Raw genomic sequence first — 22,833 nt, forward strand, 5'->3', positions numbered from 1 at the left:
TCTGGGGAAAATCTGCGGAATTCTGGGGAAAATCTGCGGAATTCTGGGGAAAATCTGCGGAAAATCTGCGGAATTCTCCGGTAAATCTACGGAATTCTGGGCGCGCAGATTCCGTGTGGGCCTACTGATGACTGAAAATAGATCTGGTAGCAGATATCGCAGCCTCTGTTACTTTTTACCTTGCAGTTTGTGTTAACATTTATTATTATTTATTTAGCATAAGCATATTCTGATTAAAATGCCTGATTATTAAATAGTTAAAATGACTGTAATTAAATTAACTGATCTTAAGAATAAAATATATGTTCTTTGGAAGAGTGTACTTGCATTGTGATGCTATAATATTGTCATTCTGGCATTATATAATGAGTGGCATACAATGGTTTTTAAAAATGACAGTAAAATCGTTTATCATGATATGTTTTGGTGCAATATATTGTACAACATAAAATAGAGATCATGACAGGGGTACATATGTGTTCGGTCTGTATAAGTGCTTGACCCTAGTATTTGTCTTCCAATTGTTTTTAACTTCTGTTTTCAGTACATCATTGTCATCCTTTAAACATACCCTAAAGTTTGTCATGTATTTGATCAGTTTTATCTGTGCTCTGAGGCTGTATTTACACTGCATATATTGATGGTCATTTCTGGTTTTGTGGTTGTATTCCATTTGTTTTTGTTTTTTTTATAATGCATTTACACTGCACTTGGCAAAGATGCAATGACCCGAAAAAAAAAAAAGAGCGGGCGCTGACTGACAGCTGATAATAAGAGTACCCTTTTCTCTATTCCTGTATTTAATCTGTTTACGGGGGTTATGTTCTGTTTGATAAGTGTATTTGCTGTAGTTTCAATTTGCTGCTTTGACAATCTACATTGTAAAAGCGCTATACTAAGGTGAATTGAACTGAATTGAAAGTTTATGACAGAACAGTTCTTATTTGATCATATTCTGTTAATCTAGGCTTATTTTAATCCAGTAGGCATTTTAATGTGTGGTATATGCACTTTATGTATGCAGCTTTATATTAGTTTGTATTGTTTACATGTGGGGCTTGCGCTCTCTCTCTCTATAGTAACATGCTTAAATGCGTTAACATGTGCCACATGCCAATATAAAAACTTTTTTGGTCCTTGTACATGAGATTAAAGTTTAAGGATCTTGGTTCTGGAATTAAAGCATCAGAGTTTGTCATTCGCTGCCATTTTTAATGACGTGCAACTCGCATTAACAGGGGAAAATCCAATCTATAAGCTTACCTCAGACACGAGGGCACGTAGTCTCCCATTCATATCAGATAAATGTCCACATTTTTTTCATGGATGAGCCTGAATCTGATCTGAGTAAATCGGAGTCCATGAGATTTATTTTTTCCTGCTTACATGTACATGGGCCATATATGATCTGTGCCGCATGGGAGAAAAGGATCGAAATTGGGTCACTTGAACCATGCAGTGTAAATGCAGCCTTAGATGAACTTCATTTTTAGAGTAATTAACATATACTGCTATTGTCTTTGATGTAGATTTATAAAATCCCTTTAGATAAGTTGACGTTTTTTCTAAGATTTGCTTTGTGTGTGTGTGCACGTGTGTGTGTGCGTGTGTACATCAGTCTAAAAGTAGTCTGGAGATAATGGAGAGTCAGTCCACTGATGCTGATCCTCCTCCACCACCCAAACCAGAGCACAGATACCCTGGGCTGCCTCACACACAAAATGAAGGTTAGTGCACACACACACACACACACACACACACACACACACACACACTTTTTGCTTTGGATGTTTAAATTTTAACATGAACGATTTCATAATATTGGCAAAATGAGCAGATATTGTGTTGGAAAGAGCATTAACCCATTCAACCCACTGTCTTTGGTCACACTGTGATCACACTGACATTAAAATAATTTAATCAAAACAATCTATTATTATTCTCTTAAAGTCTTTTTTTGGAAACTCTAAAATAAATTTTTAGCAAGACATTTAACTTTAAGAGAATAATAATAGGTTGTTTTGATAATTATTTCAATGTCACATGTCCAGATGTGTTGCCATACTTCCTGCTTGCACATCTAGATGATGTAAGAGGTGGAAATTTGTAAAGAAGTCATAACTGTGTGTGATAATATAAAGATTTTCCATTCATTCATTCATCTTGCTTCGGCTTAGTCCCTTTATTTATCAGGGGTCACCACAGCGGAATGAATTGCCAACTATTCCAGCATGTGTTTTACACGGCGGATGCCCTTCCAGCTGCAACCCAGTACTGGGAAACACCCATTCACACTCATTCACACACACTATGGCAAATTTGGTTTATTCAATTCCCTTATAGCGCATGTGTTTAGACTGTTGGGGAAACCCACACCAACACGGGGAGAACATGCAAACTCCACACAGAAATGCCAACTGGCCCAGCCGCGACTCGAACCAGCGACCTTCTTGCTGTGAGAAAGTAAAAACAATTGAATTGTAATTCTGGCTTTGCTGTTTCTCACTGGTCACTATTGTGACTAAGTATAAACTCTAATATATCCAACATAATATCAAAGGTGTGATGTCTGTGTGTAAGAGAGGTCAAGGAGATGAAGTGTGTATTCACAAATCGGGAATCATTTTGGATTAAATAAATGAAGTCCACGATCGGTTTCTTACATGAACCTGGATTGCAGAATAACAGTGTTAGTGTCTTACATTAGCATTTCTGTGTGGAGTTTGCATGTTCTCTTCGTGTTGGCGTGGGTTTCCACCGGGTGCTCCGGTTTGCCCCACAAGTCCAAACGCATGCGCTTTAGGGGAATTGAATAAGCTAAATTTGCTGTGAATGAGTGTTTCCCAGCACTGGGTTGTAGCTGGAAGGGCATCCGCTGTGTAAAACATATGCTGGATAAATTGGCAATTCATTCCACTGTGGCGACCCCTGATGAATAAAGGCACTAAGCCAAAGGATAATGAAAGAATGAATGATCTGGTAATAATGGGGTTTACAATGTCTTCAGTTTTTATTGTATTTATTTGATCATTTTTAAAGGGATAGTTCACAAATTTAAATTCTGTCAACATTTACTCACCCGCCACTTGTTTGAGCTTATTTCTCCTGTTGAACACAAAAGAAGATATTTTGAAAAATGCTGGAAACCTGTAACCATTGACTAGTATTTTCTCTTTACTATGGCAGTCAGGGGTTTTTCAGTATTCTTCAAAATACCTTTGTGTCTAATAGACAAATAAAACTTAATTATTAATTATATATTATATACTATTATATTTATTATAATTAATAATTATACTAAATTATTTGGAGGGGCGGCACGGTGACGCAGTAGGTAGCGCTGTTGCCTCACAGCAAGAAGGTCGCTGATTAGAGCCTCGGCTGAGTCAGCTGGCATTTCTGTGTGGAGTTTGCATGTTCTCCCTGTGTTTGTGTGGGTTTCCCTCCAGTGCTCTGGTTTCCCCTACAAGTCCAAAGACATGCACTACAGGTGAACTGGGTAAACTAAATTGTCTATACTGTATGTGTGTGAATGTGAGAGTGAATGGGTATTTCCTAGTGATGGGTTGCAGCTGGAAGGGCATCCGCTGTGTAAAACATATGCTGGATAAGTTGGCGGTTCATTCCGCTGTGGTGACCCCTGAATAATAAAGGGACTATGCCGAAAAGCAAATGAATGAATGAATGAAATTATTTGGAAACACTTGAGGAGAGTAAATGACAAGCACATTTTCCTATTCCTTTAGTACAATTTCAACCCTGTGCCTTCAATCAAATAGTCTTTTCTTCCAATCAGAGTGCAGCTTGCTGACTGAAGCTCCGCCCACACCTTCATTGTATAAATACAGGCCGGCATACAGCAGCCCAGGAAAGAACCACACGGCCTCAACACATTCCAGCAAGGTAAATCGGAGTGCAATACACAAAAAGACAAGCGTTCGTGTAACAGATTTAGTTGCTTTGTTTTGTTTTTTGAGGCATCCATGATTTTAATGCACTTAAGGTTTGCATTGCATTTCTTTTTTTCCCTTTTGGCTTTTGTTAATACATTGATCCTTTTCTTTGATTATTTTTCTTGAATTTCTGAAATCAATGGCAGTCAGTGAGCGAGTAAGTTTAGATGTCAGTCATCTGTCGTTATGGTGTGTTTTTGCACCTTGCTCTTGTGTTTGACTCTGCAGTCGTTGCATTTGACTCAAGCTGGACTCTTTTCCTGTTGCTGTTTTTCCTCTCGTTCTGAAGCACAACTTAAATTCTTTCCTTTCCTTCATCCATTCTGTAAAAATGGCATGAAATTTTGTGTCAAATTTTCCTTGATGTTTTAAACATAATTTTTGTGCCTCTATTCATTCCTATGAAGCCCCTAAGGAGCCTGTGTGATGGGACAAAATAACAGATGGAAAAAAAACATGCTGCAATTTTATTTAAAAACAATTGAAGTCAGCTTTGCATAAAGTTTGAGGTCTGTCTGATAAAACAAAACATTAATCTTGACTCCACATAACTTTTAATTCTCTACTCACTGGCCACTTTATTAGGTACACCTGTCTAGCTGCTCGTTAATGCAAATTTCTAATCAGCCAATCACATGTCAGCAACTGAATTTAGGCATGTAGACATGGTCGAGACAATCTGGAAAGAAAGGTGATTTTTAAGAGACTTTGAATGTGGCCAGACTGGGATAGTCTGAGTATTTCAGAAACTGCTGATCTACTGGGATTTTCACGCACAACCATCTCTAGGGTTTACAGAGAATGGTCAGAAAATAAGAAAATATCCAGTGAGAGGCAGTTCTGTGGGTGCAAATGCCTTGTTGATGTCAGAGGAGAATGGCCAGACTGGTTCCAGCTGATAGAAAGGCAACAGTAACTTAAATAACCACTCGATACAACCGAGGTCTGCAGAAGAGCATCTCTGAACACACAACACGTCCAACCTTGAGGCGGATGGGCTACAGCAGCAGAAGACCACACCGGGTGCCACTCCTGTCAGCTAAGAACAGGAAACTGAGGCTACAATTCACACAGGCTCACCAAAACTGGACAATAGAAGACTGGAGAAACGTTGCCTGGTCTGATGAGTCTCCATTTCTGCTGCAACATTCAGATGGTCGGGTCAGAATTTGGCATCAACACCATGAAAGCATGGATCCATCCTGCCTTGTATCAGCGGTTCATGCTGGTGATGGTGTAATGGTGTGGGGGATATTTTCTTGGCACACTTTGGGCTCATTAGCACCAATTGAGCATCGTGTCTAAGCCACAGCCTACCTGAGTATTGTTGCTGACCATGTACATCCCTTTATGACCACAGTGTACCCATCTTCTGATGGCCACTGCCAGCAGGATAACGAGCTGTCATAAAGTTTGAATGATCTCAGACTGGTTTCTTGAACATGACGATGGGCTCTATTTTAATAATCTAGGCGCAAAGTCTAAAGCGCATGGTGCTAAAGCATTAAGGGCGTGTCTGAATCCACTTTTGCTATTTTAAGGATGGAAAAATATGCTCTGCGCTGCGACACATAGTCTAACAGGGTTGTGTTATTCTCTTAATGAGTTATGAGTGTGTTTTGAGCATAAACCAATCAAAGTCTCATCTCCCATTCTCTTTTAAGAGTCAGTTGCGTCACACCATGGCGCATTTGCTATTTACATGGCGACTTTGTAAGTGTGAAAACTGAACACTTCACTATCGAGAAAACAGTTAAACAGACCATCTGCAGTGTGAGGATAAAGAATGAGCCTCCTTTATCTGGCCTTTACTTTCACTTTCTCTCTTTCGTGGATAAGGAAACGTATTAGACGCACTCACTAAAGACATCCATCAGCCTTATTGCTCCGTGTGTATGATTAGGGCCCAATGAGTTCACTGTACTCGGATGGCCACCACAGTCACCAGATCTCAATCCAATAGAGCACCTTTGGGATGTGGTAAAACGGGAGCTTCGCATCATAGATGTGCAGCCGACAAATCTGCAGCAACTGTGTGATGCTATCATGTCAATATGGAGCAAAATCTCTGAGGAATATTTCCAGTACCTTGTTGAATCTATACCACGAAGGATTAAGGCAGTTCTGAAGGTCCAACCCGGTACTAGTAAGGTGTACCTAATAAATTGTACATTTATTAATGTGTGTGTAAATTTCTGACCATAGTTAAAACTTTGGATAGTCAACTAACTTGTATTTAGACTTATTTTATGTGACATTTCATAGTCGAAACTGATTTTCATTTCTCTCTGGACAAGTGACTTGTTTTTACTGACAAGTAATTGACAAATTATCTAGCATTTATCTAGTAAAATCTAAATTTACAGTGTTTATTTTGCTAGTGCACATTGTTATTCCTTTGGTGAACAATTAATCTGTGCAAGTTAATCCACTGAAAAATCAATCAATCCAAGTCTGAGCATCTGCTTCAGCGTTTGGATTGGCTCCTCTGATGATTTGACGCTCCAGCCACAATATTCTTAGCCACGCCCCTCTTACCGTTAGTTTGCTATGAGGGAATGATGCACAAGTTAAAGCCCCACCCCCTACTTAATATTTAATTTCAGTAGTAAGTACATCAACATACTGGAATAAACGTCTCAGCAACTTGCTTTAGAAGGACTTTAGATGGACAAAAATGTTTTGGAAGCAAATGCAAAGTTTCTCATTCAAACACCATCATTATATGCAAAAGCTTTGAAACATAAATGTTCCACTTACTTTGTTGAATCTTTTCCATCACCATATGTCCCCTTAGGGGCTTCAAACATCACTTTACACGGTGTTGTTTGCTCAAACGTCCAGCTGTGTGCTGTCCTTCATCTCTCTGTTGGCTCTTACTCTTCTGGGAGCGTTTGCTGTACTCTTCCTGTCTGTGTTTTTCCTCTCAGATGAGTCGAGGGAACAGTATGACCGAATCTCCCTCCGTCCCCGTCACCACCGGCCAGCACAGCTACCGCTCAGACCCCAGTCTGTCCAGCCGAGGGGCCGCGGGGTGCCGTGGGGGAGCGGAGGGGGGTAGATCAGGCTCGGGGGGGCTGGGCGGGGCCTCTGCGTTTGGTGGACGGTCTTACCCTTCCTTTACCGACACCCTCCTCCAATCAGCAGCAGCCTCTTGCTCCTCAAGCCTTCGCTCTGCCCACACAGCCCACAATGCACTAGGGCCGCTCATCTCTGAGGGCACGACCTCCACCAGCTATAAAAGTTTAGCCAATCAGACGCGCAACGGCAGTCTGTCTTATGAGAGTCTGCTGACGCCATCTGAAAGCCCGGAGTTTGAGTCTGCTGCTCATGAACTGTCCCCGCCCAGACCACACCCTCCGCACTCTCTTAGCACAGCAGCAGGGGCGGCGCCTATTTTGGGGTACACGTCCCCTTTCCTGTCTGCTCAGCAGAGGGAGGGGTCTCTCCAGGCCTGCCCTGCCCCCCTAAGACCCTCCCCCAACAGAGCTTTCCTGCGTCCAATCAGCTCGCCCCCTTCTCGGGCTCCGCCCCTTTCTCCTCGCGCACGCTCTTTGGGCTCTCCTCCTCCTGGCCCCGCCCCTGGCCACACAGCTCTGGGCAAATCACTGTCCTACGGAGGCGGGGCTGAATTACAGCACCGTCCCTCTAGCTCAGGGGGCGGGACTTCAATGCCCAAGTGAGTAATGCCTGCAGATTTTATTGTATCATCTCTCTCTTTCCCCACCCCCAAAAATCCCTGCACGCCTCAGTGTGTGTGTGTTGTGTGTGATGGTCAAGTAGAGCAATGATTATATTCATTTGGTTTGGTTTCTCTTCTTCTCTTTGTTCAGTAACACTGTCTCTTTCTTCCTGCCACCCATGGCCACTCTCGAATTTCTGCACGCACACCCTCCATCTTTCTCTGCCCTTTTCCCTCCTCTATTCTCTTTCTTTCTTTCCGTTCATCTGCTGTCCTCTTCCGTCCTGCCTTGTGGCCATAAGGATGAGTCTGTCTCTGTGCTAAGGTTTGTCTCATTTTGCTAATTTTCATGTCTTTCTTTTTTTAAAGTCAGCATGAAATCAAGAGTTGTGTTTATTACTTTCTGAATATCAAGAACTTATATGTAAAAAAAACCATCTGAAATGTTCTTCTAAAATGACCATTAATCTCAGACTGCCGTGTGTGTTCAGTAATTTCACTTTTACAGCAATGAATTATGGAAGATAAATCCTGCTGATTTTAAATAAATCAAATAAAAACTGGAAATTAAAATGAAAAGCAGATTAACAATTTCATTATAAAACACTGTTCACAAAATATCTGGCAAAATTGAAAATGAAATTGTTCATGTGACAACACATCGTCCCTGATAAATCGATAATTAAAATGAAGTGCTCAACTTTGAAAGACAGCTAAATTAGCTCGGTAAAGTTGGTCAATTTTAGGGATCATCTGCAAATTACATCATTAAAACCAAAACGAAAATGTCTCCGGTAATAATTCAGTTTAGTCACTAGGAATGTGGGCTGTATATATGGGCTGCTAAATTTGGCGATCCATAATCCATAATAATAACTTCTGTATAGCAGTCCCACAACATTCTGACACTAGATGACACTGGAATACCCTGTCAGTAAAGTCTAGTGGCTGAGAATGAGCTTTTTACAGTGTCTGCTGTAATGTTAATGTTGTTTTTTTCTGTGTTTACATAGATGAATATGGCCACTGTGTAAATGCACAGTATTGTTATGATCGTATTACCACATTAAATCATTATGATAACATGATATATGCCTTCATTGATATCCTGAAGATAAATACCAATAAATAACACAACTGGAATAACTACAGCAGTCGCGATTGTCTGATCTCATATGAAGCAAGAGATCGCGATGACATACGATGATGTGTGCAGGTGCTGTAATGGTGTCCCAATTCTTAGGGGTATATTTTGAAGCCCTTCTTCAGTAGCAGTAGCAAAGATGGATAAATACAGTAATATATGTATTGTTCATTGTTTGTTCATGTTAGTAAATACGTTAACCAGCATTAACTAATACAACCTTATTGTAAAATGTTACCCATTGCGTCTGATTATGTTTTACAGCATTATAACCAGTTATAGCAAATTATAAATTTGAAACATTATGGCATACAGTTGAAGTCAGAATTATTCACCCCCCTGTTTATTTTTTCCCCAATTTCTGTTTAACAGAGAGCAGATTTTCTCAACACACTTCTAATCATAATAGTTTTAATAACTCATCTCTAATAACTGATTTATTTTGTCTTTGCCATGATGACAGTAAATAATATTAGACTAGATATTCTTCAAGACACTTCGATTCAGCTTAAAGTGACATTTAAAGGCTTAACTAGGTTAATTAGGTTAACTAGGCAGGTTAGGGTAATTAGGCAAGTTATTGTATAATGATGGTTTGTTCTGTAGGACTATCGAAAAATCTATAGCTTAAAGGGGCTAATAATATTGACCTTAAAATGCTTTTTAAAAAATTAAAACTGCTTTTATTCTAGCCGAAATATAACAATTAAGACTTTCTCCAGAAGAAAAAATATTGTCAGACATACTGTGAAAATTTCCTTGCTCTGTTAAACATCATTTGGGAAATATTTAAAAAGAAATAATTCAAAGGGGGGCTAATAATTCTGACTTCAACTGTATGTGCAAAATCCTCAAAAACAGTGAACTTGACCTTAATTTTTGCAATCGCTCACCAATAAAATTGTCCATAATAATTTAGTAATATGATACGTCTTGTGAATGCTGTTTCATGCTGACTTTAAATCTATTGTCTTTGCTTGCGTTGTCTCTGTACATCTAATCCATAAATCCCTACAAATCTTTCAACTAAGGCTGCACGATACTGGAAAAATATGTGATGTTGTTGTTGAGTATTGCGATTTTTATTAGTTATTATTTAGATTTAGATTTATTAGTTATTATTATCATTTTATTTAGTTTTTAAATCATTTATTTATCTAATGAATAAATAAACAGGTAAAAGAAAATTTTCAGATCTAGTTAATTCTAAAAACTGTGTCAAGATGCAAACATTTAGCCTTTAAAACATGATGAGTGAAAACAACAGCAGGCATTCAGACTCTGATTGGCTGTTGTTATTTTTCTCTCTCATCTTGACTCCGCCTTATTAGTGTTTATTTGCAGCTTTGGGTTCACCTTTGAGCCGCTCCAGCCAATAGCAGAACAGCAACTAACGAGGAGGCGAGGCTAAAGATAGTACGGCCTCATCTGATTGGTCAAATTTAGACACGCAACCAATAGATGCAACACATATGTTTAGCATATAAAATAAATGTCATTTATTACACGTCTGTGATACATATATTGTAAAAAACACCAACACAAAACAATTGTTCACAAATTTACGTGGATCAAACATAAATAATGCTGAGTTCAGACTGCAGGATTTTCAAAATAGTCGTGTCACAGATGTTTTCCCACTGCATGACTATCTGGGCTAGTGTTCTGTCGCTGCTGTGTTTACGCTGCAAGATGGATCGGCAACTGGGGGTTTTACACTGCATGACTTTACAATAGGAAGTATCGCTGACAATTTTGGTTGTGACCTGTCAGAGAGTCAAAATTGGGGCTAAAATCCATTTAGCTTATGCAGTCTGAACGTCAGCTAATTTTAAACACATAGTTTGAACAAGCAGCATATTTTTTTTTGAGTGTACACCATACCTGCCAACACTCCCGCTTTTGCCGGGAGTCTCCTGTATTTCAGACCCATCCCCCGCCACCCTCCTGTGTTTGTTGTTTCTCCTGGAAAACACCCGTAATTTCACCTCCAACACCCCCCCAACCCCCAATTATTTCCAGCTTTTTGGTACAGTCTGTAACACCGCCGGATCGCCAACTTCAAGGATCCGATGACAGCGGCTGCCCGAAACCTGCACCATACTACCATTAGCTTACTAACACCACAGTAACTAACCCGGTTCTTAACAGTGTTATTCAGACACCTCATTCCCGAAACCCCCCCAACCACCCATTCTCCCGGATTTTCAAAGACAAATGTTGGCAGCTATGGTGTTCACTGTAAAGAATGCTGGGTTTCACACAATCAAAAGTTGACGGATTAGTTTTTAGAAATTTAAGTTGATTGAACAAAAAGCAATTAAGTTGTCCCTAAAAAAAGCTTAAGAATTATATGGTTTCAGCTCATTTTAAATAAGTAGTTTAAACAAGCTGCAAAAATCTTTTATTTGAGTCCATAATGCATTTACGATTATCGTATGGAGCTAATAATACGCCAAAAACAATCTGAATTTGAATTGTGTTAGTTTAAATTATTGACTATTGTAATTTAATAAATCTGAATTATGTCGTTTAAAATTGTTTGAATTTGAATTTCATAACTTGAATATTGAACATCTGAAACTTTAGACCACTGAATTTTTCAAGGCAGAATTTTTTATAGACGTAATAATATTTTCAAACTTCAGATTTTTTGTGTTCTGAATTCACAGACTGCAGATTTCAGGTTTGTGAAAATACAGTTTCAGATTTTCAAGATGAAGAAATTCAGAACATCAAATTTAATATCCTGAAAGTCAAAACCAGAAATTCTGATCGTGAAATTCAGATTCAGCAGAAAGTAGGTCAGGGGTGATCAACAGGGAAGAGTAGACGATCAGCGAAAAGTCAAACTTAGAATCACTCACCTCTGCTTGATTCATTGTTCTGGACTAATTACAGGGTGTGAATTACAAGGGTGGGGTTTTGGGTGGGTCTAGAAATAGGTAAAAATAAATGTTGTTTTTTTAATCTACATATATCCAAATGTAAAATTAAGCTTGTATGTATTTTAGTTGTAAGTATAGAGAAGGCTGCTTTTAGTTTCGGGTCACATAAAATAACATTGTTGAAAACTCATCAAGTGGCTTTTCCTGTACTCTTTTCACAGCAGTATAGACATTTTATCACCTCTTATGTTGTTATTATTTGAAACGAAGTTTTAAGCACTTAACAAACAAGGTTAACAAGAAATCTCTGAGCGAGTCATTCATAGTGAGTCACTTAATTCATTTATAAATGAACCAATTCGAACGAATCTGAATGAACGATTCAGTGACAAAGACAGAGATTTGGCGTCCCCCCACTGGACATATTGGTTTCAATGTATTTTAGCCAAAAATAATGTAATGTTTTTAAGTATATGGAAAAATCAGATCATTCAAATAAATATAAATGTAAGGTTGATGACATCTTTGTTATGAAGCGGACAGGAGACAGAGGTAAGGAAACGTTAGGGTGTTTATTAAATGACAACAAGGAGCACATGAAGGATAGCCAGGAGGATCAGGAATGATGTTGGGGTCTTTTCCTCCGTGGCTGGGTAACAGGAATACACGAGGATGGACAGCACACACCAGATACAGCTGACAGAGGATGACACAGACTTGGAAGGACTGGAAGACAGGACGATTCGGGAGGACCAGGAAGACTAGGAGGAATACAAAGAGAACAGGTAAGTAAATCGTTTGTTTTAGCTGAGGATGACTACGCTGAGTGGTCGCTCAGTTGTCCGCTTTCGTCGAGACGAGCCCGGACAATGAGCGACTGGAGTGCTGTGCTTTTATCTGGTGCTCGTGAATGTGATGCAGCTGTGTGCTCATTAGAAGTCAGGTGATGGTGATCTTCGTGAGTGGGGGTCGTGAGAGCCTGACCAATCCATGACAGTACCCCCCTCCCCAGGGCCCGCTCCTGAGGGCCGACACCTCCGACGCCGTGGTGGTCTCCCCCTGCCTCTAGGCGCTGGGAACTCAGGGTGGCTCTCATGAAACTCCACCATGAGACTAGGATCGAGAATATCAGCTCTGGGAACCCATGTCCTTTCTTCGGGGCCGTACCCTTCCCAGTCCACCAGGTACTCCAACTGGCCACCACGACGTCGGGAACGCAAGATCTCCTTCACTGCGTAGACGGCTCCTTCTTCTAGGAGCAGTGGAGGAGGGGGTTCCTCTTCGTGGTCAGGCTCTGTGGAGGGAAGAACAGGATCGTGATAGGGTTTCAGGAGTGATACGTGGAATGTAGGGTGAATACGGTAGTGAGAGGGTAATTGTAGTTTGTAGGTGACGGGGTTAACCTGTTCCACGATGGTGAAGGGACCAACAAATCGGGGACTTAACTTGCGAGAGGGCAGTCGCATGCGTATGTCCCGGGTGGATAGCCACACCTTTTGTCCGGGTGTGTATCTGGGTTCTTCAGACCTTCTTCTATCGGCGGTTACCTTGCTTCGACGGACTGCCCTCTGCAGATGTTGATGAGCCTCGTCCCAGACTCTCTCGCTCTCCCGGAACCAGTGATCCACTGCGGGGACATCAGATGGTTCGCCATCCCAGGGAAAGAGCGGTGGTTGGAAGCCCAGGACGCACTGGAATGGCGTGAGTCCGGTGGAGGGTTGCCGCAGTGAATTTTGGGCATATTCTGCCCAGCCCAAATACTGGCTCCAGGAGCTCTGGTGACCACTGCAGAAGGTCCTCAGGAACCGTCCCACCTCCTGAATCTTCCTCTCTGTCTGCCCGTTGGTTTGGGGATGATATCCAGAAGAGAGGCTGACGGCCACACCTAGGAGCTTGAAGAAGGCTTTCCATAGACGTGAGATGAACTGTGGACCTCTGTCCGACACAATATCTTCTGGAATACCAAATGACCTGAAGACTTGATTAAAGATATTGTCGGCTGTTTCAAAGGCTGTGGGAAGACCTTTCAGAGGGATTAGTTTGACAAACTTTGAGAATCTATCTACGATGACTAGAATACAGGTATTACCTTCTGACGAGGGGAGGTCAGTGATAAAGTCCACTCCTAGGTGTGACCAGGGACGGTTCGGAATCGGCAAGGGATGGAGCTTTCCAGCGGGTAGATGACGTGGGCTCTTGGATTGGGCACAGTCCTTACAGCCCTGAACATATTGCCTCACATCCCTTGCCATGTTTGGCCACCAGAATCGTTGGGATACTAGCGAGAGAGTATTGTTGATCCCTGGATGTCCAGTGCCTAGCGAGGTATGTAAGGAGTGGATCAGATCTACCCGGTGTTCAGGTGGTATGAACTGCCGATGAGGAGGGCATCCCGGCGGAGCAGGGGCTTCCGGAGTGGCAACGACTGGAGGAGCGTTCCAGGTGATCGGACAAATGGAGATGTGTTCGGGAAGAATCTTCGTTGGGAGTTCTTCATGATCGTGATGCTCGTGTAAACGAGAGAGAGCGTCTGCTCTTAGATTCTTGGGTCCTGGACGATAGGAAATGGAGAAATCAAAACGTGAGAAGAAAAGTGACCATCTGGCTTGACGTGGACATAGTCTCTTGGCCTCTTTGATATATTGGAGGTTTTTGTGATCTGTGATCACCTGGAACGGATGTTTGGCTCCCTCCAACCAGTGACGCCACTCCTCCAAGGGCTAGCTTGATTGCTAGAAGCTCCCTGTCTCCTATGCTGTAATTCTGCTCCGCCGGGCTCAACTTCCGAGAGAAATAGGCACAGGGATGCAGTCGGGGCGGTGTATCATGATGTTGGGATAATACTGCCCCGACGCCGGTGGTGGATGCGTCCACTTCCACCACGAAAGGAAGATTTGGGTCAGGATGAGTCAGGAGTGGGGCCCTTGTGAACTCCTTCTTAAGAAGGCGGAAGGCTGCGGCTGCTTCTTTGGTCCACTCCAGTCCTTTGGGTTTACCCTTGAGGAGATTAGTGAGAGGTGATGTAATCCTGCTGTAGTCCTTGATAAACCGTCTATAAAAGTTAGCAAACCCAAGAAACCTCTGGAGCTCCTTAATGGAAGTGGGTTCTGACCAGGATAGAACAGCCTCAATTTTCTTCCCATCCATACGTATACCGGTTTGGTCAATGATGTATCCCAAGAAATGAATCGACTTCTGGTGGAATGAGCATTTCTCCGCTTTGAGGTAGAGGTGATGTTCTCTCAATGTGTGTAGGACCTCCGCAACGTGTTGGCGATGTTCGGCCTCACTCCGGGAGTAAATGAGGATGTCATCTATGTACACTATTACAAAGTGGTGAAGAAACTCCCGGAGGACTTCATGAATGAAGTTTTGGAATACGGAGGGGGCGTTGACCAGACCGTAAGGCATGACCTCATATTCATAGTGGCCAGTAGGGGTCACGAATGCTGTCTTCCATTGGTCCCCCTCACGTATTCTTATCAGATTATACGCGCTGCGGAGGTCCAATTTAGTGAAGACTTTAGCTTCTCGGAGTTGTTCCAAAGCGGCTGGTACCAGAGGAAGGGGATATCGGTATTTTACTGTACCGTTATTTAGGACCCTGTAGTCGATGCATGGACGCAGCCCTCCGTCCTTCTTGGCCACAAAGAAGAAGCTTGAGGCGGCTGGTGATTTTGAGTGACGTATGTACCCCTGACTCAGAGCCTCCCTTATGTAATCTTCCATTGCCTGATTCTCTGGAAGCGAGAGCGGGTAGATCCTACCTCTTGGCAACTGGGCATCTGGAACTAGGTCGATCGCGCAGTCCCATGGCCGATGCGGCGGTAGCTGGGAAGCTCTCTTGGGGCAGAAGACATCATGAAAGGAGCTGTACTCCTTAGGAATGTGGATAGACTGCTTCTCAGGAGGACTCTCGACCGATGTTGTAAACAAAGAAATGGGGTTCCGACCTTGAAGAGGGAGATTTGGAAAACAGGTAGGTGTACATCCAGATCCCCATTTCTTTATCTCTCCTGTGCCCCAAGAGATGATGGGATCGTGCTTCACCAGCCACGGGCGCCCTAGAATGATGTCCATATTTGCACCCTCCAGAACCAGAAATTGAATCCTCTCTTGATGTAACAACCCCACTTGAAGAAGGATGTCTTCGCATTGTCGATGGATACGGGTCGAAGATCGAGTGCACTGGGTTATCGGTTGTATCTGGTATATATGCGAGGACGCCTCAGTACGTAGGTGGAGTTGACGACAGAGGGATTGGGAGATGAAGTTCCCTGCTGACCCGGAGTCGATGAGGGCTGTGACAAGGAGAGAAATAGAGGCAGTAGTTATTTGTACGGTGGTAGTAAGTGGTTTACATTGTTCAATATTCGTACTGAATACACTCACTGAAGTCCGAATGGGACGAAGGGGACACTCCATACGGGTGTGTCCACTGACACCGCAGTATAGACACAGACCCCGGGTCAGCCTCCTCTGTCGTTCCGCTGATGTCAGTCTTCCAGACTCTATTATCATGGGTTCTGGTTCTGGAGAGGCTGTTGACTCAGGCGATTGGAGGAGTGCAGACGAGGGGGTGAGGGTGTCCTGTTGATAGGAACGGAGACGATCGGAACATCGGAGAGAATGTTGGATGAATCTCTCCAGACCCATAGTATCATCTAATGTGGCCAGCTGGATTCGGAGAGTGGGTTCCAAGCCGAGCCGGTACGTGGTCAACAACGATCTCTCATTCCATCCACTTGCAGCTGCTAGAGTGCGAAACCGGAGAGCATATTCCTGTGTAGATAGAGTACCTTGCTTTAGATGATACAGCTGCTCTCCAGCGGCTACTTCCCCATCAGAACGTCCAAACACCTCTTTGAAATACTCCGTGAAGGTAGTGATGGAATTCATGACCGGCCCGGCTTGGTTCCAGATCGTCTCAGCCCATTTAAGTGCAGGTCCAGAGAGTAGAGATACGATGTAGGCGATCTTCGACTTATCTGTGGGATATAGAGAAGGTTGCATTTCGAATATGAGGGAACATTGTAACAGAAAACCATTGCACTCCCCCGCTCCGCCTGAGTAGGGCGCTGGTCGGGCCATGGGACTGGAAGGAAGGGCCGAAGAAGAAACTGTGGAGGCGGAAGTGCTCGGTGCTGGTGGTGCGTTGGAAAGTGGAGCTGGTGGCTGTAGAATCCGCTTCAACTGGTCCACCAGCTCTTGAAGGTGATCGGGGGTGCTCATGTTGTCGTCGTTATGGGTCCGGGCTTCTGTTATGAAGCGGACAGGAGACAGAGGTAAGGAAACGTTAGGGTGTTTATTAAATGACAACAAGGAGCACATGAAGGATAGCCAGGAGGATCAGGAATGATGTTGGGGTCTTTTCCTCCGTGGCTGGGTAACAGGAATACACGAGGATGGACAGCACACACCAGATACAGCTGACAGAGGATGACACAGACTTGGAAGGACTGGAAGACAGGACGATTCGGGAGGACCAGGAAGACTAGGAGGAATACAAAGAGAACAGGTAAGTAAATCGTTTGTTTTAGCTGAGGATGACTACGCTGAGTGGTCGCTCAGTTGTCCGCTTTCGTCGAGACGAGCCCGGACAATGAGCGACTGGAGTGCTGTGCTTTTATCTGGTGCTCGTGAATGTGATGCAGCTGTGTGCTCATTAGAAGTCAGGTGATGGTGATCTTCGTGAGTGGGGGTCGTGAGAGCCTGACCAATCCATGACAATCTTAGATGTGAATAGATGATATTTAAAAGAGGCAGCATTTTACTGTTGATAATGGGAATTGGGCTAACATATCATTAAGATTTTCCTTAAAATACTATACTATATGCTATGATGTACTAAAGAAACAAAAACAAAACAAATAGCATCTGAAAAGTTTAAAATATGCACCTGGAAAGAGCTTGTAAAGTCCTTTAATGTGACTTTGGTAAAGGTAAAGTTTGAAAATATGGAAACTCTGCCTTGAAAAATTCAGTTGTCTAAAGTTTCAGATGTTCAATATTCAAGTTATGAAATTCAAATTCAAACTAAGAAATTCAAAACAATTTTAACGGCATATAAAAATTCAGCTTTATTAAATTACAATTGTCAATAATTCAAATTAACACCATTCAAATTTAGATTTTGGCATATTATTAGCTCCATATTATGGCAATAACGCGATATTATAATAATAATAATACTATTTCGCAGTCCTACTTTCAATGCATCCCAAAAGTGTTTTTGTTTGCATTACCTTTTCCACATGCACCATATATTTACTTGTCTTTTTGTTTTGTTTTGTTTGTTTACCCACCCACCATTTAGCTCGACTATTAAACAAAACGTGGCCAATCATAACACCCACTCACACAAACCCGCCGGAGGGGTGAAGAAAGTGAGCGGTGTCGGAGGAACCACCTATGAGATTTCAGTATGAACGGTTATTGAGCCTCCGATTGGATGGATGTAAAGCTGCTCAACCACACATGCAAAAAAGCATACAAGACTGCAAAACAAACACAATGTCAAACTTCAGTCACTGTGGAGGACGCACACCAAACAAACAAACAAACACGTGGACCAGTGAAGACGAGTCTTGCAACCTTTTGTTTTCTGAATATCAATATATGGTACACAAAGAACTTTTTTTCTTAGTTATTTAAAAGTCATTTGGTACTTCAATGCATTGATTTGTACGTCTGTCCAATGATCACTGGACATTCAGCCTTTCTAGGCGGGACCACATGAAAACCGATGATGTCACGTTCGGAATGACATCAAATCATGAGCCTCTCAGCAGTCAGCCAATCAGCAACACAAATCACTGTTCTGTTTTGCATATTCAGCACGCTTTCAAACCCTTAAAGGGGGGAAGGTTCACCTAAAAATGCACATTCTGTTATGATTTAATAGCCAAATCTGATGGTATGATGGTAGAACACAAAAGAAGATATTTTAATAAATGTTCATGCTGCTCATTTCCAGATAATAGTATCACAAAATATAGTGCGCCATATATATATGAGTACACCCCTTACAAGTCTCTCTTTTAAATGAATACTTTCTATAGGATGCTTTATAATATTATATTTGCGCATATACATTATATTAATCAGTATTGAAGCCAAATCTGGAGCTAATCTAAGCTAATCTAACAAAATAACTTACGATAACAGTCCAAAAATTAGTAGCCTAACTTTTTACATTAGAGAAAAATATTAAATACAAGTTTAAAAAAGAGGAAAAGTCAAGAGAAACAAAAAAATCTGTTAAATTATGTAGTTTGTCGTTTATTTTGCATGAATTTTAAATTATTTATTATTATCTTTCAATTTCTAAACATGTTCGACGACTAAAATATCACTTTAATAAATACATCTGATTAATAAATCTGTTTTGTTCAAATACACCAATATATCTGACGTATAATCACTGAAAATGGATAAAATGTTCATTTTTAAAATGGGGTGTACTCATATATGATGAGCTCTGTATATAAATTAAGTCATACAGTAGCTTTTGGGAGGTATCTTTTGAGATATAAGTCATTAAATACAAATTGACTACATTATTAAGCTCTCAAATCTAATTTTCACTCTATTTTCCAGATATTAAGACACACTGGGTTGATATTGCATTGTTGTGGAAATAAAAAAGACAAAAACATTGATTTCATTTATAGTTAATGTTAAATCAGTAGCTCTAAATAAAACAAAACATTATAAATATGGATTTTATGTTCACTCACTACACAACAAATCACAACAAAGGTAGTGAAAATACACTGCCTGACAAAAGTCTTGTCGCCTATCCAAGTTTTAGGAACAGCAAATAATAACTTGACTTCTAGTTGATCATTTGGTATCAGAAGTGGCTTATATGAAAGGCAAAGGCCTCTAGATTATTATTTGACCACAATAAAATATGATCAGGCCTGGATTTTTAAAATTTATTTATTTTTATTAATTGTTAACAAAACAATTAATACTTTTTTTATTAATTGCTGAAAAAACTATATAATGAAACATATCAATTTAAATACCCCCACCCCCCTCCCCTGCGGTCTCTTAAAACCGGGGTATCCAATGAATAGAAGTTAACATGAAAACAAAAACAGAATACCGTATCAATTATACAAAGCAAGGCAATCATTCTGGATCCTGATCATTTCTTTGTGCAATAAACAAGGAGATTTTGTCAGCAGCTGAAGTCCAGATCTTTAATGTACTCATTTGTACCAAGCTCACTCGCGCTGTGGATAACTCCAACATTATAATGTCCTGAAGTTGTACCAACCACTTGTACATGTCCAAATTATGTGGAGGCAGCCAATGCTGGACTAGTAATTTTTTAGCTGAAGTTAAGCCAGCCAACTTGGTAAATCAGGCCTTGATTATTAATGATTTCATTAGGACAGTAAGGTCTGACTTTGCTTAGACTAAAGTCTTGTCACTGAACAGAAATAATGTCCAGCCTAGAATATGTGGTCATGCTGCAGTGGAAACAGAATGAATATTGTGTCTGACTCCATCATGAGCTTGAAGGACTGCATCCATACATCTCTGCAATGACTCAAATCACTGATTAATAAAGTCATCTGGAATGGCAAAGAAAGCCTTCTTGCAGGACTCCCAGAGTTCATCAAGATCCTTTGAATTCATCTTCAATGCCTCCTCCATCTTACCCCAGACATGCTCAATATTGTTCATGTCTGGTGACTGGGCTGGCCAATCCTGGAGCCTTCTTTGCTTTCAGGAGCTTTGATGTGGAGGCTGAAGTATGAGAAGGAGCGCTATCCTGCTAAAGAATTTGCCCTCTCCTGTGGTTTGTAATGTAATAGGCAGCACAAATGTCTTGATACCTCAGGCTGTTGATGTTGCCATCCACTCTGCAGATCTCTCGCACGCCCCCATACTGAATGTAACCCCAAACCATGATTTTTCCTTCACCAAACTTGACTGATTTCTTGAGAATCTTAGGTCCACTAGAAGTCAAGTTATTATTTGTTGCTCTTAAAACTGGGATCGACAATAAGACTTTTGTCAGGTAGTGTATAAGCATAAAGCAGTAATTATAGTGTGATATTGATCATAAATGTCAAGCCTAAACAGAATTACTTAGCATCAGGCTCTATAATGACATTAATTAAAGCATGTTTTAGATGGTAAAATAATATTTAAAAGCCAATATATTTAGGATTTAAACTAATATTGCAAATGCGCATGTGTCCTCATCACAGAATGGATATTTTTAGGTGAACGGTTCCTTTAATTTTGTACTTATTTTTTCATTGTTTTATACAGGTACAGATGTATAGTATAAGTATTAAGTTTGATAAAGAAGATGATATTAAAATGCAGGCGTGTGTTATATGATGTATGATTGTTTGTTGTCAGATTAAGACGGCTGCATCAGCCAGGTGAAATCCTCAGCCAAAGAGACCACAGAAAGCACACTCGGCTAATAGGACTGAATGTATCTTTAATAACACGAGTTACTAGAGCACAACATGCTGAAAGGTCATTTATGTTCAATGGGGAACACGTCATATGCAAATTATGTCGCCGTGTCTGTCCACCAATCAGGGGGATTCTCTTGACACACGGTCAGCCAATCACATGAGAGTTTATTTATGAAGCCAGAGGAGGCCAGTGCAAGTATATGCTGGATGCACCATCGTATAGATGGGGACTTTGATTTTGAAATTCTGTTCTTTAAATGTTATTTTAATTATGTTGATTAAAATAAACAGCCAGAGTACAGTCTCTGTGTTCTAATGAGGGCTTTTCACATTGTTCTTTACCAGGTTATCAACAATATTATCAGCACTTGAGGGGGAGAATATCGCATACAGAAATGTTATATTATTTTATATTAGTTTGAAAATTATTTATATTATATTATATTATATTATATTATATTATATTATTAAATTATATTATATTATATTAGATTATATTATATTTTATTATATTATTTTATTATATTTTATTTTATTATATTATATTTTATTATATTACATTATATTATATTATATTATTATATTATATTATATTATATTATATTATATTTTATTATATTATTATATTATGTTATATTATATTATATTATTTTATATTATATTATTTTATATTATATTATTTTATTATATTATATTATATTATATTATATTATATTATATTATATTATATTATATTATATTTTATTATATTATATTATATTATATTATATTATATTATATTATTTTATATTATATTATATTATATTATATTATAGTATATTATTTTATATTATATTATATTAGATTATATTAGATTTTATTATATTATATTATATTAGATTTTATTATATTATTTTGTTATATTATATTATATTATATTATATTATATTATATTATATTATATTATATTATATTATATTATATTATATTATTTTATTATATTATATTATATTATATTATATTATATTATATTATATTATTTTATATTATATTATATTATTTTTTTATATTTTATTATATTAGATTTTATTATATTATTTTGTTATATTATATTATTATTTTATATTATATTATATTATATTATTTTGTTATATTATATTATATTATATTATATTATATTATATTTTATTATATTATATTATATTATTTTATATTATATTATATTATATTATATTATATTTTATTATATTATATTATATTATATTATTTTATATTATATTATATTATTTTATTATATTATATTATATTAGATTTTATTATATTATTTTGTTATATTATATTATTATTTTATATTATATTATATTATATTATTTTGTTATATTATATTATATTATATTATATTATATTATATTATATTTTATTATATTATGTTATATTATATTTTATTATATTATATATTATATCATATTATATTATATTTTATTAGATTTTATTATATTATATTATATTAGATTTTATTATATTATTTTATTATATTTTATTTTATTATATTATATTTTATTATATTTTATTATGTTATATTATTATATTATATTATATTAGATTTTATTATATTATTTTATTATATTTTATTTTATTATATTATATTATATTATATTTTATTATATTATATTTTATTATATTTTATTATATTATATTATATTATATTTTATTATATTATTTTATTATATTTTAT

At 38.9% G+C, this 22,833-nt stretch overlaps 1 protein-coding gene across 2 annotated transcripts in view; it reads left to right on the forward strand.

The window, feature by feature from the left end:
• The window catches only part of zdhhc5b (zinc finger DHHC-type palmitoyltransferase 5b), a 40,234-nt gene extending 18,796 nt beyond the window's left edge, over positions 1-21,438 (forward strand). The window contains exons 9-13 of one of the 2 annotated variants that reach the window (XM_056471793.1): positions 1,619-1,727; positions 3,797-3,903; positions 6,884-7,632; positions 7,938-7,960; positions 17,984-18,071. In XM_056471793.1, coding sequence (XP_056327768.1) covers positions 1,619-1,727; positions 3,797-3,903; positions 6,884-7,632; positions 7,938-7,959 — 987 coding nt within the window. In that variant the 3' untranslated portion in view covers position 7,960; positions 17,984-18,071. Of the gene's footprint in view, positions 1-1,618; positions 1,728-3,796; positions 3,904-6,883; positions 7,633-7,937; positions 7,961-17,983 lie in introns of both variants that reach the window. The other variant, XM_056471792.1, reaches the window with a different exon arrangement.
• The last annotated feature ends 1,395 nt before the right edge of the window (positions 21,439-22,833 follow it).

Source organism: Danio aesculapii, chromosome 14, assembly GCF_903798145.1.
Source record: "Danio aesculapii chromosome 14, fDanAes4.1, whole genome shotgun sequence".
Lineage (NCBI taxonomy): Eukaryota > Metazoa > Chordata > Actinopteri > Cypriniformes > Danionidae > Danio > Danio aesculapii.